The sequence below is a fragment of the Triturus cristatus genome, chromosome 1_2 (genome assembly GCF_964204655.1).
Source record: "Triturus cristatus chromosome 1_2, aTriCri1.1, whole genome shotgun sequence".
Lineage (NCBI taxonomy): Eukaryota > Metazoa > Chordata > Amphibia > Caudata > Salamandridae > Triturus > Triturus cristatus.
In genome coordinates, this window is record NC_140580.1 from 528,393,650 (window position 1) to 528,413,899 (window position 20,250).

At 42.5% G+C, this 20,250-nt stretch overlaps 1 protein-coding gene across 2 annotated transcripts in view; it reads left to right on the forward strand.

Moving 5' to 3' along the window:
• HPSE2 (heparanase 2 (inactive)) overlaps window positions 1-20,250 on the forward strand; it is a 1,995,135-nt gene that overhangs the window by 1,487,052 nt on the left and 487,833 nt on the right. Inside the window, exon 6 of one of the 2 annotated variants that reach the window (XM_085615005.1) lies at window positions 10,315-10,362. The exons of the other annotated variant lie outside the window; for it this stretch is intronic. Within the exon in view, the coding sequence (XP_085471131.1) occupies window positions 10,315-10,362 (48 nt within the window). The remainder of the gene's footprint in view (window positions 1-10,314; window positions 10,363-20,250) is intronic. 2 annotated transcript variants of the gene reach the window in all.

Consider the following 20,250-nt stretch of genomic DNA (forward strand, 5'->3'; position numbering starts at 1 on the left):
TAGTATGTTTGAGACTGCGTTTCTGTGAGCGGCCTGCCTAGGATTGTTGGGTCATCTGGAATGTCCTATTACTTACCGGTAATTTTCATTACTCCGGGTCCCGTTGTCTTCGTCCCCTTCATACTAACAAGTGAGATAATCTATCTCACCAACCGAAAAAAGAAAGAAGGAATGCTGGTACCACACCTACCCTCCCACTGGCAGTACATACCCGTACTCTTCCCAGCATTCCTCCTGAACCACAAGCCCCAGATGAGGGCCGACAAGTCCGGGAGGGAGGGAGGGATGCTATAATGGGGACGAGGACATTGAGACCCGGAATAATGAAGATTACGGGTAAGTAATAGGACATTACCCCCAGGTCCCTCCTGTCCTTGTCCCCTTCATACTAACAAGTGAGAATACCCAAGCAGCAACTGGCCATCATCCCGCAATAAACCACCAGGACCAAAACCAACAGCAACCCAGTGATTTATTGTAGTACGTATTAGATCTGGGGGTCTCTAGTTGGCTGAGGTAGGTACCCTAGTCCAAATAGAGACCCTTGCTTCTAAGTCAGGGAATGGAAGGACACCTTCTCAGATAGCCCCTGCTCACCCCCTCTGTGGCTTGGCACGAGCAGTAAGGCTTATCTTCAAGGCAAATGTGTAAAGTATTTGCAACCACGCGCTCTGTAACCCAATGGTAACACCACAAATGGACTCCACACGAGTTTCATAAAACAATTATATGTTTATATAAAAAGATATACGATGAGACCACACGATAAAAATCCAACATATGCGTATTTGTAATATTTCACCTGGCCGGTTATTAGGCCAGCAAGCCCTTGTAGGTTCTTTCAGTATTAATGAGCAATTGTCTATGATCCAATGCAGTCCTAATTCAATGCTATGCAGTTCGTAATGCAAGAATCAGGCACTTTGTAATGTCAAAATAATGCAGTTTGTTATGCAACAATTAGGCAGTTGGTAATGCCAAAATAAGGCAACTTGTAATGCAACAATCAGGCAGTTCGTAATGAAAAAATAATGCAATGCGTAATGCAGCAATCAGGCAGTTCGTAATGCAAAAATAATGCAATGTGTAATGCAACAATAATGTACTCTGGCACTGATCACGGTGCTCTGGACCGTCTCTATGCCACTCGTCCTGACTCACGGTCAGCTTCTTCCAAAATATGTCCCCAACATGGGTATGGTGGAAAACAAAGTACAGCCCCACACTCCTGCCCTGGTACTGCCACTCCTTGGCAAGTACGGGCCGCGATACGAGCTTGAGCGGAGGCTCGCGCTGCGAGAATGGGAAAAGCCGAGAGCGTTTCTCTCGGAGCCCGCACCCTGCCGCAGGTGGTGACACACACACGCTCGCTGAGCGTTACCTGGGGGGTGCGACCTCACTCTCCTGTCCTCGCGACTTGGGCCTCCGATGTGACTTCGGTGATTTTGGGCAGTGGAACTCGTCCCCACCCCCCCGACGGGGATGGTTCGAGGTCCCTCCTTGGCAAAGGCAGGCTTGGGCCGGCAGCACAGCTCCTCTGGAGATGATGGTCCGGGCTGATGGCAATGACGAAGATCTCAGGCTGCAACAGGGCACACGCACACAGCGTCGCTGAGACTCACTTGAATTCCGGTTGCACAGGATCACAGCGTAATCCTCATGAAGGTCTCAGGCTGCACAAAGCATACGCACACAGCGTCGCTGAGACTCACTTGAGCTCCAGGTGCCCACGATCACAGGGCAATTCTTACGAGGGTCTCAGGCTACAAAAAGCACACCCACACAGCGTCGCTGGGACTCACTTGCACTCCGGGTGTGCACAGTCACAGAGCAATCCTCGCGAAGGTCTCAGGCTGCACAAAGCACACGCAAACAGCGTCGCTGCGACTCACTTGGATTCCGGGTGCACACAATCACAGGACAATCCTCGTGAAGGTCTCAGGCTGCACAATGCACACATACATAGTGTCGCTGAGACTCACTTGGATTCCGGGTGCACACGATCACAGAACAATCCTCATGAAGGTTTCAGGCTGCACAAAGCACACGCACAGCGCCGCTGAGACTCACTTGGATTCCTGGTGCACGCAATCTCGGGCTGTTCTTACAAAGGTCTCAGGCTGCAAAAAGCACACGCACACAGTGTCGCTGAGACACTTCTGGAAACTTTTATGTTCATGAGTTTCCACAACAGGGAGCCAGCTCTCCTCGGGCCCTTGGGGATAAGTTACTTCAGGACACAGCACACAGCAAAGTCCTTTCAAGCAGGGGGACACAGCACACAGCAAAGTCCCTTTAGCCTCTCTTTGGTTAAATCAGCAAACTGCAGGCCAGCCCCAGAACACACAGCAAGGGTCAGTTCTTTCCTTCAGTCTCTTCAGCTGTTTCTTCCTTGGCAGAGGTTCCTCTTGACCACAAAGTAGTTTCAATCCTTTACTGTCTTGAACAGTTCCATTCCATTCCAACGTTCAGGGGTTTCAGCTCTTATAGTTATATCCCTAAATGTCTTTGAAGTCTTTGTGTTCAGGGGGGCACTGACCCTTGTCCAAACCAGTTCTGGGTGTCTCCCTGCCAGTGACACCGTTTTCCTTTGATAGTGGGGGCCTGGATCCTTAATCACTCATCAGGAGATGGAGCCATTGTTTTATGGCGGCAGCCCAGGCCTCTTCACCTCCAGGGGCTACTCCTCCCCCCTACACTCCAGATGCAGATCAGCCTGTTGCTATCTCACCTCCTCCCCTGGCTCAAGACATTCCCCAGAGCCTCATTCAAATCCAGACAGTCAATCCACAACCAGGCTAAGACACACAGAAACGTTGAAGCACATTAACCCAGCCACTTCTTAAAGAGTGGTTTCTAAACACACAATGCAAAAACCACCTTCACAAAACGATGTGTTATTAAATTGTGAGTTCAGGCACACTAAACTTCACCTCTCCATCTTAAGCCTATGGGAAGATAGGCTGGAAACATATTACCCAGCCTTCCCCAATCTGTCCTATGGGCAAGATGGCCTTGCAACAGTGAAAAACGAAATGGAGAGTATTTCACTGTCAGGACATGGTACACACCTCAGTCCCATAGGTGCCCACCCTGAGAGCCATATGGGAACCAGAATAAACTGCCCGAAGGAAAGCGTCCACCTTATTCTCCACGGGATCCCTGACCACTGCCTCTTCAGCCAACGAAATACGACCCACCAGACTGGCCACAAAAGCATTGATAGGAATGTAGTCAGGCAAGTTCTTGGCCATATCCTGAAGAGGATAGAGCCTGGCCATGAACCGGGAAAGCATAAAGCAATCAGGGTCCTTCCACACCCATTTGAGAACCTCATGGATATAGGGATGGATCAGAACATCAACTGCAGCAGAGCTTTGAAACTGGCGAAGCAAGGAACCCCCTGAAGTGCTTGGGGCATCATGGCAAGGAAATCCCATATTAGACTTTACATGCTTCAACACGTCCGGCAACATATCCCTGTCAATGTACTTGCCCTTAAGTTCATCACCCTCCATCCACTCTTCCTCCGATTCAGAAGAATGAGAAGGCGGAGCTCGACCAGCGCTCTTGGACTGAGGAGTGCCACCCATCTCCAGCAAGTTCTCCTTAATCAAACATTTAATTTTGGCAACTCACACCCTCCTTACACCATCCGGAGCGTGCAGGAGAAGGCGAAGATGAAGACACGGAGGAAGAAGAAGAGGAAACCTCCACATGCCTGCTCTTCCATGAATGTTTACCCATTTTCACAGGGCCGGGAATCAGGAAAGATCAGGAGCACACCACACCCTTTCCAGCAAGACACCAGAAAGAACTCCTGAAAAAGTCGACAGCCAACACAGGAGAACCTCTGCAAGGAACAGCAGGTAAACGGGAAATCCCCAGCAGATGGTAGCACAGAGGAGTCCCACCTGGAACTCCACAGTCGAAACACAGATGTCACACACTGTAGGCAGAGTCAAACCTCAAGGTAAAGAAAACTGCCACGCATAAGGAACTAATTGAATAACAAAAGAAAAACGCTGTGTGGTACTTACGCGCCGGCTGGCAACAACCAGTTTCACAGCCGCCAGCCGCATGGCACTGCAATGCCTGACTTCCTGCACCAACAATCCGGAAGTCAGGCAATGCCATCGGAACGATGTGCCCCAGACCCCGAGGGCTGCTGCAAAATCCGCCCCGAAACCGCCTCGACCCCACGTGCCCAGCAACCCGGGATGCGCAGACTCCTCAGCCATAGCCCACGAGTAAGCAACAAACCACCAGTCCAGCAGGAAAAGACAGAGTCACCCCAGGAAATGAGGCACAAGAAGGCTGAGGAGTCAACATGACACCCCCCAAGCCCGGCAGGGAGGGGGTCAAACGAGAACAGCAGGTTACGCGCCGCCCAGCAGCAGGTAAGCACCAGGAGCCTCCAGGCTCCTGAATTTCCTTCATACTGTCGGTAGACAGAAAAAAGAAAAGGAGGAATGCTGGGAAGAGTACAGTTATGTACTCCCAGTGGAAGGGGTGGTACCAGCATTCCTTCTTTCTTTTTTCTGTTGGTGAGATAGATTATCTCACTTGTTAGTATGAAGGGGACGAGGACAGGAGGGACCTGGGGGTAATGGATACGTTTCTTTCTGCTCTTCCCTGTGTGCATATTTTAACCTGACACACACCACATTAAGATGAGCTGCCATTCTTATGAGCCATACATTACTCATAACATGTACAGTACAAAGTGAGTGATAGAGTTTTTAATCGATACCTGGTCTCCATATGCTGGACAGAAAGGATGTAGGATAATCATTTTGTAAATAGCTTTGTAAATACTAATGGTGATTAGGAACATGCTTTCAGACTTATGAATGAAGTCCGCTCTTTTCAACACACCTCTATTTACAAATTAGTTGAAAAATGATCTGAACATAGGGTCATCATCATATGAGAATTTTAAATTTACACATTCCACCTAGACAGGTTGGGCTGATGAGTAGCCGTCTAATGAGTTTTGAAATTAATCGAGTGGTCAATTGCATTAAGGCAGCAGCACATTTGAGTAAAAAAGTAATTTTTTCTGTGAGAATAAAACATTTTTCACATGATGTGAGTATTTAACTCCTATAGGGTGTTAATCTCATAGAAGCCCCTTATTCTAAATATTTGGATCTGATCTGTAACTTTCTTATGGCTCTCAGAGCAAACTGGCAAAGTCGTTACAGATTTGTTGTCTTCATGTCAAGTGAGTGTGAGTTCCTTAGGTTATATTGCACCTTACTCGGGGTTCATAAACACATCAAACGATTGTTGGATGGGAATTTGCTTAAACCGATGCTTTTTCAGTCTTGCAAATTCCTCTATTTATTTTTGTGTTTTAGAGAACGCAAACTAGAACCGTAAGGGTATCAGAGTGATTTACAGGATTGACCAGTGGTATACAAAAGACTTAGGACGGGTGGATACATTTGGGATAAAAACAGATAGATACATTTTACAAGAAACAAGCGGTCTCAAATCCCAGGGTGGGATGCCCAGAGGTGCCGGGTGGATATCATATGGAAAAATCATGGTGAGGCCGTAATAGGAGGTAGAACAAATTCGCTGAGGAGATTGTAATGCAAGAGTTAGGAGAGGAATTTGCCCATTAGGAAGGTTTTGGCCTCCTTTTTAAAGCGTGCCAGAGATGGAATTCTTCTAATGGCGAGCGGGAGTGAGTTCCATATTCTTGGTGCGGCCCCAGAGAAGGCCCGTTTGTACGTTTTTTTTTCCACAAGCGTGCTGATTGGAGGAAGAGGTCTCTGGTGGACCGGGAGTTTCTGGCTCCTCCGGATACCGTGAGTTTCTAGCGAGAAATACAGGGCAAATAGCGTATAGAGCCTTGTGAGTGATGCAGGCCAGCTTAAGTTGGATTCTGACCTCGAGAGGAAGCCAGTTTAGAGCTTTAAGATGTGGAGAGATGTGGTTGAATTTCTTTGAACCTGTTAGGAGTCTGGTGGCTGCGTTGAGGCAGGCTTTTAATGGGGCCAGGGAGACCTTGGGTAGACCTGCAAGGGTAGAGCATCCATATTCCAGTCTGGAGATGACTAGTGCCTGGATTGCCATTTTTAGGTCGGGAGTGTCAAGGAAAGGTTTCAGGTTTCTTAGGTAGCTCAGGTGAAATCTGGCAGTTTTGGCCATCGAGTTGATGTGGCCACGCATATTCAAGCAGCAGTTTAGGGTTATTCCAAGGCATTTAGCAGGGTCCACTATGGTTGGTGGGCAGTTGAACGCTGTGATCGCCTTGATCCATTCCTGAATGTCAGGGTTGGTTTTAGGTGGGGAGATTATAAGAAATTCTGTTTTTTTGCTTTAAGTTTGAGCTGGTTAGAGGTGAGCCAATGGACAGTCAGATTCAAGGCCTCATTCAGGGAAAGAATGTCCTCAGGAGAAGAGATTTTGATGTAGATCTGGGTTTTGTCGGCATGCATGTGGTAGGAGATATTGGCGGTGCGTAGCAATTCTGCGAGTGCTTCAAGGTAAGGATTGAAGAGGGTAGGGGACAGGGTTGATCCTTGGGGGACTTCAACCGTGAGCAGAAAGGGAGCGGACAAGTTACCGTTGATTAGGAATCTCTGAGAGCGGTTCTGGAGGAAGGACCTAAACCATTCAATCCAGTTGTGGTAGCATATGGTCTTCTGGAAAGAGTAGAGGCAGATACTGAAGCATGCTTGCCACAAAGATGATACTTGAATGCATTTCACATTATTTGGTAGGATTTCAGGAAAACTGATTTAATCCTAAGTTGTTGAGATTTCCATAGAGGAATGAGGAAAATAGATTGAAACCCATTCATAGTGTTTGCTTAGTGCTATTTGTGCACCATGCCAATTGTTGTCCATCACATAGGCAGCAGTTGTTGCAGTGTGCCATGAGCTGGGTAGTTACAGTTTTCTCATAGATCTTCGGGTACAGTGGTGAATACAGCAGCAATTGTTTTTTTTTCCTTTCAGATTGTGAAATAGAGAGTGATTCTCTAATGTAAGGAGTTGGCTGTAGGTTCAATGTGCACATGAACTGTTAATTCGTAGGGGAAATGTAATGGGTTATGTTTGGATCAGGAACAATAGGTGAAAGTCAACAGCACTTTTGTGATCAATATTGCCCAATCATGGAGGGCATTGAAGTTCACTGACATCCTTGGGATTGATGCTTACTTGACACAAGAGAAAAGGTAGTAGCTTCTGCTGGAACAGCATTCGAAAGCATGAAAGTCGTGAAGAACCCAGGACTTCAAATTACATTTAGGAAATTATAACATAGCTAAAAACCTATAAAATAGTGATAATAGTGATGTTGAGACCCATGCCAAGATTTGAAAACTGCTCTCTAAAATGCACTAGCTAGAGACCTGACAGAGGTCGGCAAATCATCCGGAAGATTTGCTACATGCAATCTATTCTCACTTAATGGGAGGTTTGGAAACAGCAGCACAGAAATACTTATCCGAACTCTCAAGAAACTATCAAACTTTACCCCAGTCTCATCTCAGACTGTACTTCATCTCTGTGCATGTTTTAAAAATGCATTCACAGCAGCTGGTGCTCACTTCTATTAGTTGTACTTGAAACAGAATTTCTTCCTATTGCCAATGACACCAAGAAAGACCAAATCCAGGAATACCTTCTTTGTCATATGGTATGTGTCTTGGAATGATATTCCATCACACCAGTATTACAATACAACTCTATTCGACAGAAGCTAGGTATCATATCTGGAAGGAGCACATTATCAAGAATAAAATGAAACTTCCCTGTTCGCAGGTCACATAGCCTAACATGGACCTTTCCTTATGCATTATCCAAAATCAATCCCTGGTCTTCTGTTTCATGTGTACTGCTCTTTTTCTTTGTATATTAGATTTCTCTCAATAAATACCAATACAGTGGCACATATTTCCATTTCAATAGAACTCTGTATGAGTATGTGGATTTTAGCAAGGTTAGGCAAGGTGAGAACCAGTGCACCAACTGAATAAACTATTGTTAACAATTAGGACTCATACTGGCTCCCTTGTTACTTACCCTTCATTTAGCCTTACTCCTGGATGCTTAGCAAGGATACAGAAACGCCACAAGGAATTAATGAAGCCTGCACATCTATGAATGCTATATGAAAATGACCTTGTCAAATGTCTCATTGTCAAATGTATCAACCTAGAGAATGGTGACTAAGACATTTGTAGATCAAAAAAACTATAGTCAAGTAGAAAGAATGAAGATAGACACTGATAAAACAGTAGTACTTATACTGTTTATTAGAAGAGAAACATCTACTTGAAGGTTTAATGTGCCAGACCAGGAAACTGTGAATGGATATCAGTATAAAGTCTACTATTATGATAGGAAACTGCAAAGAACACACCATCTGCACTGAAGGAACAACAATAAAAGGGACTGCGAATAAAACCAATAATTAAACCATACTTCTATAGGTACCAGAAATCTCATATGAGACAGACAAATGGGGGCGAGAGAGACTTCTGACGAGTTTTCAAAGTTCAGTGTCACTGCTGGAGAGTGTCCCATTAGAAGGCTTACTCATTTAATTGTGTTGATCCAGTCTGTCTTTAGTATTTTACGTCCAGTGTGCCAATTATGGTATATTGCTAACGGGATTTGGAGAATGCATCATCAGCACTAGGTAAGATGACTGGAGACAAATTTGACCAACAAGCAGCCTTCCCAACTGAATAAGAACCGATAATCATTAGAACAGACAAAGGTAGTACTTTAAATCTGGAAAACTAATAACTAGAGATTTACTAATGATGGTCACCTAGGCCTTAGCTTGTCTGGGATGTGTATGTTTCTCAAATGGATGTGCTGATATCCTTGGGAGACTATACCCAGTTTCAAAGAAATGTGAAAAATGGGACTGAGCGCATGGATTAAAATTCCGTGAACAATGTTTTGCTAATCGGTAGCAAGTGATCGAGGACACATCATACGTCATACGATGATCATTATACGTGCAGGATTCTTAACTTAAGAAAGATGGCATGCAAAAGCACAAAATAGGGAATCAATTAACCCTATCATGGAAGCATGAAGCCCCTCGTGCTACTAAAATATAGCTCTCTTCCTACAAATAATGCAGATATGGAAAAGAAGGGGAGTAGTGTTTTAATGGTTTTAATGAATTTTAATAATGTTCTTTGAATTAAATTTTAAAAACAATTTGTTGACAAATGGTTACTAACAAATTGTATGAAAAATCTTTGACGCAAATTATTTCTTGTAACCTTTGGTGAACTGTCCACTTGCATTTAGCATATGATTTAAAAAGCTGTTTTTCGACGCACAATTGAAGGGATGAGGTCTACCAAATAAAATTAATTTGATTTTTAAGTACAGATACAGTTTTTACCGAAATTATGGCGTTGAGTAAGCAGTTATTGAAATAATTCTTTTCACGTGCTATTGCTTTAAGGTTGCTTTTTCTTACAGATATTTTTGAATTAGTTAGTTTATATCTGCTTTATTTTATTTGATTAAACAATGCACGTCAATTTCCTAAATGGTATTTTCTTCATGCAATCCACTTAAAGAGAACTTGATTTTCGTGTTCTCATCTAAGCATAGCATTTATCTCAAGGAACACCTGAGATGGGAAGTTACGTTTTTTTTATTCACAATAGCCCTCATCCAATTTTGCATTGTTTCAGTTAGCTTCATTTAGATAGATTGGTCTTTATTTTGTTGTTCCAACTTCCATTGATGTTCCAGGTGGTGTTTTAAAACATTGTTTTATTTTGAAGGTAGGCTCCTTATTTCTATGAATTGACAGATATTTAAAATGGAAAGGGTGGAGTGTTTTACAGTAGGACATTATTTACATTTTAAGGAGCCACTTGTAATAGTTATCCATGTTTTGTTTGATATTTGGTATAAATACTCATATTGTGGAAAATATATTTTCCCCAACAAAAGGACGTGTTAAAATGTATGACGGTTGCCAACTACGCTGTTTGTCCTTCTTCCTCCGAACTCTCATCTGCTTTGCTGAAAAAGACTTCCTGTCCCTATATCATCATGAACATGCTGGCTCAATTGTTTTAATACAATAGTATTGACACTACTCCACTTAAAGATCGCATAAAGTGTATATAGTAGGTGTAGAAGGCAGCATCTTGTTCTTCATTCAGCTATTACGTTGCACAGTAGTTTAGCATTTAGTCCAAATTGGTCTTGGATCTCATTACAGTGCTTCGCTATGATGCGAATCAGATTAGCATCAACCTCTTGTCCCAGCCTTTTGGGTCACACAGTTTCCTCTTTTGTTTCCTTGCAGGTTCATGAAGGTGGCTGGCAGCACAGTGGATGCTGTTACATGGCAACAGTAGGTATTCTGCATTCATTGAGCTTCTCACACGAATAAACCACGATCTGTGATCTCAAAAAGAAGACTATTTGGTAAAACAGGCAGCAACTCTTACCATGTCACACAATGCCTAAAATATGCGACAATGAAAAAGCGATAAACTACAACACCAGCATTTCACTAAAATATCCCAGTCAAGCCCTCTTACAGAAATAAATTCCTGCAATAGAGGGGTAAAGTAGATGAATAATTGATTCAAGATGTTCTAGAAAAAGTCACCTACTTGAGTCAAGATGTTCTAGATATCACCTATTTTCTATATGAATACTGCAACTGTACCTTTAATTATTTTATTATCAGAAATGAACGTCCCTAATTCATTTAAGAACATTCCATGGCACTTGTAAATGGCAATGTGATGTTTTTGGGTCTTGGATCACTTTTTCCCTTTGTAAGGAGTTGCAACTGTGAAATCTACTTGTAAATGTAATCTGCTGCCTCTGTGGCAGGACTTGACCCTTTTATTTAAAATAATCCAGTCAGTCACAGGTATGCTTTAAATGCAAAATTTCCTTGGAAAGTATGCACAAGAAACCTGCTTTCTGAAAGGACCCCTGTATCTGTCTTTCTTTCTTTCACATAAGGAATAGTTCCCTTGATGTATAATTTGAATGACTCTTTTTGTATGTAGTGATAATATAAAGATAGAATGCAGTAGCTTAATTTCTTTTCTTGCTCTTGAAGCTTATTTTCTGTCATTTGATTTGCATACAGGAAGGGCAATATTTGTTTCTGATTAACTTCTCTTGTGATCAGTACACAAAAGAGGGAAAACCTCACAACTGATGAACTCCTAACATTTTAGGATGCCAAATTAAAATAATTTGACCTCCTAAAACATTAGGAGTTCATCAGTTGTGAGGCTTTCCCTCTTGTTTGTACTGATTTGACTGTTCATTTTGATCATAGTCAATCTCTCAATATTGAGGTGAGAAACTGTTCCTTCTCACTGTAACAACTGTACCAGCTGCACTGAACACATGCCCAACAGACACACTGGATATAGGACAAGCCACATCTTGTTTATTGCCAGGCTATGTTTAAGGGAGGCTGAGGGTTGCCCCAATTTAGCTCCTCACCCCCCTTTGTTTTTCTACACTTTCACTTCGCTTGTGTACAATGTGGAAATGTATACCCCATAATATGAAAATATCATAGACGATACATAAAATATTTCATTTATTGGGCTTCCAACATTTTTATTGCTATACTAAAATACTTCATTTGTGTATCGCTCACAACTGAGTTGCTTCTACAGTTTTGACTCAAAACGTTCTACTTTGAGAACACTGCATATCGTTGTGATCTGTTTCGTTGCAAGCTTCCTCGTCCTGATATTCAATGTACATCCTCGCTGCTTCAAGGGAAGATAGATTGAGTCAAAAACACAAGAATTGTGCAGAAGTGGAGAACAACCTTGTTTTAAATTATACCACTCCAAAATTAATTGAATGAAAAGCAGATGAATGTCATCATGTAGAGGCTATCTTCTGAGCTTACATTCAGAAGGGCTTAAATCTCCTACAGTCTTTCTTTCTCTCTCGCTTTCTTTCACTGTCATCACATACATTATTTTAATTTTGGTTAATATTAGACTGAACATGAGACACTGGAAAGCAGTATACATGGACTTTAAAGTAGATAACCCCTATATTTTCCTCCATCCCTGCTTGGGATTAATCTCCTTTCCTTGTCTAGGGGTAGGGATTGCCCTGGCCCTTCTACCACTCTGGTATTTCCTAGAAGGCTACAGGCACCAGGGCTGCATGCAGAGCACAACAAGCTGCCATGATTTTGTCACAGACACCTGCTGTGTGAGGCTTTCTTGAATACTTTTGTGCTTTTGATGGTGTTTGGCTTTCTTCATAGACGTTAAGCAATCAAAATGCATGGGATTGCTGAAGTGGCACCACACACACTTTGAATGTCATAATATCACAGGAAGTGACATCATATGACTTTTCAAGGAAGTGATGTCACATGAACTTTTCTCTGATGACTAACAATAATTAAAATTGTTGAAGTTCCATACTAACTGCATGACACCATCACTGTGAAACACTGAGGTGAAGATTTTATTCAAATACACATTTTTTTATGTGTTCACAATAATGATCATGGCCACAACTTGTTTAAAATGTGTTTTAGTTTATTTTCTTATTTAAATAGAGGAGTGCCACATGTATTTACCTTACAAAACAAACAGTGTAAAGTCCTGGTGTCAGGTTAAGCTGCAGCAAGTAAATAATGCTCATCAAGGCACTGTTTACCTCTGTTCTTGCAGTTGGGGCTATTCATATTTGAAAGTGGTGGAGTGTCATACTAACCTTGAACTGTAGCAGGCAAGTAAAGAGAGTGAGACAACCTCTCTTATGGAAGTATCAAGAAGGGTGCTCTTTCCCTGAGGAAAGTTTGAAAAATAAAGAGATCAATGAGTGAATTTTAGAGTACAATTTTACACCAATTTTGTAAAAAGCCAGAGGCTCTTAAAGTGCCAGGCCAATGAACAATAACACTCTCCACGAGTTTCCTTTTTTAAAAAATGTACTATATGTGCCTCCTTTTTGAAGGAATGTATGCCAGTGCCACACATTTTCCACAGGGGCCTTTATACCAGTAGTTACCTCCTGTATGACAGCGGCAGCAATTTGCCATGGCTGTCCTATTATGGTAAGCATTACCTCTACCATGTTAATGCTTGTCCCAGTAAGAATTGATTTTAGTATGCCAGCGTCTGTATATTTCCATGGATATCTCTATAAGCCAAGAATTACCTTTAGCATGCCAGCACCAACAGTAGATTTGCAAGCATACCACATTTTCACTCACACTTACATTCAGTAACTCAATTCACACAGTAACTCCTTCATTTTCATTCATTTGCATGTGCCATTTCATTCTTACCCACTCTTTTGTACTCACTCTTTCACCCACCTATTAATTTGCAAGCAGCCTCACATCATTTATTCTCACTCACTCACTATCACTCACGTTCATTTTTACTTTCTCTGAGTCATACTTTCTCACTCATACTCACTTGCATTCATTCTTATTCTCACTTACTTATGTTTACTCACTCTGACTTACTCATTGTCACTTAAAGTTATGCTCACTCATTGTCACTTACTGTCACTCAGTCTCACTTATACTCATTCATTGTCATTCACTGTCACTTGCAGTCACTGTTTCTCTCACTCACTCATTCTCTCACTCTGACTCACTTGCTGACACTCAGTTTCACTCATTCTCACTACCGGTCATTCAATCTCTCTCACTCAATTTCTCTCACTCAGATGCACACACATCCAGAAACACACTAACAGATACACATACTTTATCTCACACAAACACTCTCACCCAAATGCACAAAAAAACATTTAAAAGCATTTTATTTTACTTACCTCAGCTGCCAGCAGATGTCCAAATCTAGCTTCTTGTGCTTCATTTTGTATTAAACTAATTGTGACTATTATTCATATTATTCACTGTTACTATAATAGAACAGGGGCAGAAAAAGCAAGAAGGGTGGGACACCAGCACCTGAGTTTGCCACCTCTTCGGTCAGTGATCACAACAGCAGTACCAGAGATCACAAGAGGCAATCCAGGGGTTGCAGCAGCGACCCCTGGAGCCTCATAAAGCAAATCCATTCCAGTCCAGTCTTCTTCCTTTGTGGACTTTCTTTTCGCGTGGTCCGACCTCCATACCTCCCCAATCCCCATTTATGAGGGCACTCCATCCTGTTCTAAAGTAAAAATGATCCTGTCCAAAGTTTTACAGCAAAGGTATTGGCAGTGCTTAGTTTGAGGCGACGGTTTCTGGTGCTCGGCACTAGTACTTAACTGTCAACATTGGCACTTATGATAGTCTACCACATTGTGGCACTGTTTGTCTATTTTGGAGATTAACACACGAACAGTTCTTTGCTAATTCAATATACACTGAATATGAGTAATACCTACATCCTAAGCCAATTTTATAGCTTTAGGGCCTGGAATAGTCTGAATTGTCACACTTGAAGGATTGTGTTTCTTAGTAGTTGTGTTGGTACAGTCATTGGCAGCACTGGCAGGGGCAATTACTGGTTCAAGCTGCAGTGGCCTCCTGAGTAGCTCCCCGGCACGTATTCTTTCAAAATTAAACAATGGCTATTGTGCTGCAGAAATGGCAAGACATTCAAAGACAGACACTGCAAAGTGGATTATATCTTGTCTCAGACAGATATGTCATTGGAGGCGCCTCATTTGCCTCGCTTGGACCTTCTGAGATATGATGGTTGATAACCAATGAGGCCAGTGTATATGGTATTAGGTTAGTTGGTTCATAGGACTTTGCAATCTACTGTCATGAAGGTCTGAAGGTATGTAGAGGAGGAGTCTGCTGAACTAAAGCAGTAGGAGATAGTCTACTTTGATCATGGATCTTTTCATAGTAGAACCATTGGTTGTTTGTGAACTTCAGGACAGATGAATGTATGAATGAATGAATGAATGAAAGAATGAATGAATGATATAACTTTTAATGAGCCGTCGGAGTCCTGAAAAGTGATGTAATAGGATCGTTGATTAAAAAGCCAGGTTTTGAGTTGTTTCCTAAAGATGGGAAGTGAAGACACTGCTTTCACTTCAGGTGGCAAACGGTTCCATTGTAGAGCCATAGCTCTGAAAAGGCTTGGTGGCAAGTTTGAAAGTAGCCACATTTATAACTCTACCTGGGGCCTGCCACTCCGATAGCAGGTCCGGCAGCAAACATTATTTGTCGCAAGAAGCAAAATATGTCTGTATGTGTCCATCAGAACTTGTCCTCCAAATAAAAACGTGCTGCACTACAGAAAATTATTTGTGCTTCAGAAATACATATTTGATTTGTGTAATAAAAAGTAAAATACCAACAGAGGTGTGGTACCAGAATATAGTAGTCAGAATATTGTTGCAGAAAGATAAAGTGTTCTAAATATTGTCTACAAAAAGTTTCTCCAATCATAGTTAAGAGTAGAAAATATATGCACACAGGAACGATATTTTGGGCACAATATCTCTGTCAGACTCTATACCTGACTACCATATTCTGACATACAGCGACCAGCAAAATTGCTGCTATAGGTAATATACCAGAGTTTCTTTTATTATTTGCAGGTTTTACCAATAGAAAAGTAGCACTGAATAAGGCACTGCTAATACTACCAGGATGCTGCACTACATTTCCTAGACATTGCTAGCAATTTGATGTTCAATGTTCCAGCATGCCCGAGGTTCTGATCAAATAGGTCAGTGCTTTTCATTAAGGCAGCTGTGTAGTTCAAATGTGTCAAGGATGCGCAATATTCAGTGGTGTTCCTGACATAGACTAGACCTGTTTTTTGTGCCATTGGACTGATCGGGCTCATGTTGCCCTCCAACAGGGACGGCTTTATGCTTGGTGGCACCTGGTGTAACAATCTTCTTTGGCACCCCCCATGACCTCCTTCTGTGTGTAATTATGTATGAATGTATGTAGATATGTGGTATTTCTATTGTGCAAACCTAGCCAAAAGGCTACCTAGTTCTGAGTAAGTCAAAGACGAGCATAACGTCATCGAGTAATTGGAGAGGTAGCTCTTTTGTGGGCTATTAATGCATTGCAATGCAGCGCTCTGTAAAGAGGTGTGTCTTTGCCTTCCAAATGAATTCCCTTACTACCACTCTCTGAGGGTGCCCCTTATCTCTCCATAGCGCCTCTTCCACTTTTATTTAATTTATTTTATGGTGCTACTCATTCCAAGGGAGGGTGTGAGAGTGCATTACCTCACATACATGTATTATATGGAGACAATGAATCATGCAAGTGTGTAAATCAATGTATATTGCTTGGATGTCAAAAATAACAAGCCCACGGGCCTTAGCAGTGCAGCAGGCTTCTTATTCTGCATGCAGTCTGTCTTATACTGTGTGTGTAATACACTTTTTAAACTAATAAAATGCATATTTACATTGCTTTCTGTCACAGACTGGACTCTCATAGCACATTAAAATCTCAAAACACATTAAAATTCCTCTGTACCCAACCAAGATTCAAATCAGTGACCAGGCTACATACTTAAACATCTGAAGTGATTACATTAACCCACAGAGATGTCTTAGCAGAACAATGCATTTCCCACAGATGAGTTTAACTTGCGTTTAGGTTTCACTTAAGGTGTGTTCATTACATGTTATATGCAGTAGGTGAAAGGACAACAATATAGTTACAAAATATTTTCTTCGTTTTAGCTACTGACTGACCCTTTCCCCCACACCAATTGACCCTGCCCCCACTCTTTTCAATTCCCATACTTGTGCATGAAGGGCAAAGCCAACACAATTAAATATATAATTTAATCTGTACCGCATATTCCAGGGCGTCACTGACATTTGTCAAACAGATAGGACGATACAGGCCCTTAGTCCTTGCTCTCTCCTCACTGACAGTCTAGCTGGTGGTTCTGGCAAATCGCACCCCTGAGTTTGGCACCAAGTGTGGTGTCACTGGTGGCACCGCCCTAAAGCCAACACTGCTCACCAGAGGTGTTGAAGCACACAGGATTCCCTACGGTTGCCAATCTTAGATACTGACACCAGCACACATTGCCATGTCAGTTTCCAAACTCCTTTGAATAAGCACACATTACCACACTAGTTTTTAAATTGTCTTAGTAAATTATCATGCATGATTCTACATTGCTGGCATCAAGCAGACATCCAAAGGCCATTTTATACACTGGCCTCAATAAATTATCATGACAGAATATACACTACAATGCCGTTTTCTGAGGAAAGCAGGTATATACTCTCAGGCATGTTTAAGCATGTATATAATGCCCCAAGCTAAGCACACATAATCACGCACATACAGATATACCTGCATCCAATCCTAGTTTGATACCCCCGCATACAACTACAGCCTCAAAAAAGTGGACACGCAGACGTGAAATTATCATACCTTCACTGGCGGAACTGTCTCTAATAAGTGTGTAGTACACACAGTCGTCTACCTATGAGCACCACTTTAAAAGAAAGGCACGAATACAGCAGTGCTAATAAAGGCAGAGCGAGAATGGTACATGAGTCGTAAGGGAAGAATTGGAATGGGGACTGAGACACAAGATTGCCAGTCACTCAGTATGGAGGTCAAAGAACAGGAGTGCAAGTGATGCAAAGCAGTGGGAAGAAAGGCACAATGTTGATATATATATATATATATATATATATATATATATATATATATATATTACCTACTGGCGGTCGCTAGTAGGTGGTTATAGTTACAACCTACTTTCCATAGGAAAATAATTTTTTGATTTGCTAATAACTTTGGCGCAATTTGACAAATCTTTGCGAAATTCTAAAAAAAAAAAGTCTATCCAGATCTATCCTAAAAGTTTGGGGGTGATTCGTCAAGCGGGGGCTGAGAAAAAAAGGGGGTCCCAAAACACGTTTTCCCCATGTTAATTTCCATAGGAAATTTTGCGACGAGCTACAGCCCGAACTGCTGAACGGAATTACCCCAAATTTGGCAGAAAGGTAGAGCTTGGTTCAAAAAGCGACTTATTTTTCAAATGGTGTAAATCCGTTTTGTAGTTTTTGCGAAATTCAAAAAATAAGAGTAAAAAAATCAATTTCCCATAGGAAACTTTGTGCAAGGCTGGAGCCGAAACTGCTGAACGGAATTACCCCAAATTTAGCAAAAAGGTAGTGCTTGGATCAGAAAGCAACCTTTTTTTTAATGGTTTAAATCCATTCAGTAGTTGCTGAGAAATTAGAAAAATAATAGTTACAATATCTGGGTGGAGCTTAAGTCCCGAGCACGAGCTTCACTGTGATTGGCTGTCAACACTCCAAACCAGAAGTGTTGGCAGTCATCTTGTGACTCGGTAGAAGTGAGTCACCAGGATACAGCGAAACAAGGTATAAAACAAGAGAAGGGGTCAGGGTAGAAACACCCTGACCCCCTAGGCCTGCTCAGGGGGTCCCAGAAGGACCCTCAGGGCCAAAGAAAGCATTTAAAAATATATATATATATTAGCGCTATTCGCGCTGGTGTCGCGGGTTCCCGCGTTTTATTTTAATGAGACCCCGGGGTGGGCTAGGTCCCCGGGGCATTTCTCAAAAAATAATAGCGGGGGCCCGCTGGGGCTGTCGGGGCCTGCTGGGTTCCCTGTAGACCCGGGGCATCACTCATGTTGGGAGGGGAGTTGCACAGCCCCCCTCCTGGAGTCCTCCATGTGCTTATAACTTTGGCGTCGTTTGACGAATCTTTACTAAATTTTACAAAAAGTTTCTCTTTTTTGATCAGCTCCTATCTTGAAAGTTTAGGGGTGTATTGAGGACGTACAAGGTTGGTTGTTGATTGAAAGCAAGTTTATTGCAGGATATTTGCACCCACAACCGGAGCCATCCAGCTGCGAAGACATATTACATGGTGGGGCTGAGAAAAAGGGGGTCTGAAAAAGTGTTTTCTCAATGCATTTTTCCATAGGAAACTTTAGACAAGGCTACAGGTCAAACTGCTGAACGAAATTACGCCAGATCCTGCCGGCTCGTAAGTCTCTGAGAACAGAAGCAATGGAGGCAACAATCATGCAGGTCGGAAACCCAACACTGCTCCGACATCCCCCAGCAGGAGCTCCTCATCCGCCATCCCCCCTCACCCCCACAAACAAATGTGGCAGTCACGTTAGGGAATCTGGAACATAAAAAATTGGGTAATGTTGTACAATTATTAATAAGAAGATGCTTGTGAGGTTGGACAAATAAGAATCTTAGTCATGTATGAATTTACATATAAAACATTTTATTAAAACAAAACAACAACAAATAAAACTATGTACAGCCATTTCGTGTCATCGCTGGACCATTTGTGAATCACAGCCTGCAAGACAAAAAGAAAGATAAGATGGTGCGTAATACGTACAGCAAAGGAGAAAAAGAAAGAGAGAAAGAGTAAAAGAGAGGGACAGAGAGAGAGAGAGTGAAACAAAGAAAGAGTGAGAGAGAGAGGAAGCCAAAGAAAGAGAGAAAGAGTGAGAGAGAGAAAGAGTGAGATACAAGGAAGAGAGAAACAGTGTGAGAGAGCGGAAGAGAGAGAGAGAAAGAGTGAGAGAGAGGAAGAGAAAGAGAGACAGAAAGAGTGAGAGAGTAGGGGAGAAAGAGTGAGAGAGAGGAAGACAGAGAAAGAGAGAAAGAGCGAGAGAGAGAGAGAGAGAAAGAGTAAGATACAAGGAAAAGAGAGAGAGAAACAGTGTGAGAGAGAGGAAGAGAGAGAGAGAAAGAGTGAGAGAGAGGAAGAGAGAGAAAGAAAGAATGAGAGAGAGAAAGAGTGAGAGAGAGAAATAAAGAAAATGAGAGAGAGAATGAGAGAGAGGAAGAGACAGAGGAAAGAGAGAAAGTGTGAGAGAGAGAAAGGAAGAGATGGAGAGGGAGAGGGAGTGTTGACAATGGAGAAAATCTTCGCAGCTCACCTTTGTGCCACCGGTGTGTCTCCAACCACGTGCCGGGACATAGTGCACCCTCAAGTTTAGTCATCTGAAAGATAGTATAGAATTAGTAATTGCAGAGTACATACAACTGCTCACGCCTAATTCTCTGTTTCGCCAATGCGCACTCAGGCCTCTACAGCCCATCCACTCCCACTGCTCGGGGGTGTCTGTGTGCTCTTGTGCGCCCAGGCTGCTGCACACTATCCACTCCCACCGGCCAGAGGTGACTGCCCGCTGCAGCGGAAAGAAGCCTCTCTGCTCACCTTCCGCCACCGGCATGTGTGTAAGAGGGTCCACCACGCACCGAAGCAAATTTCTCAGGCGTTGTTAAGATGACCATGCATCATAGCATG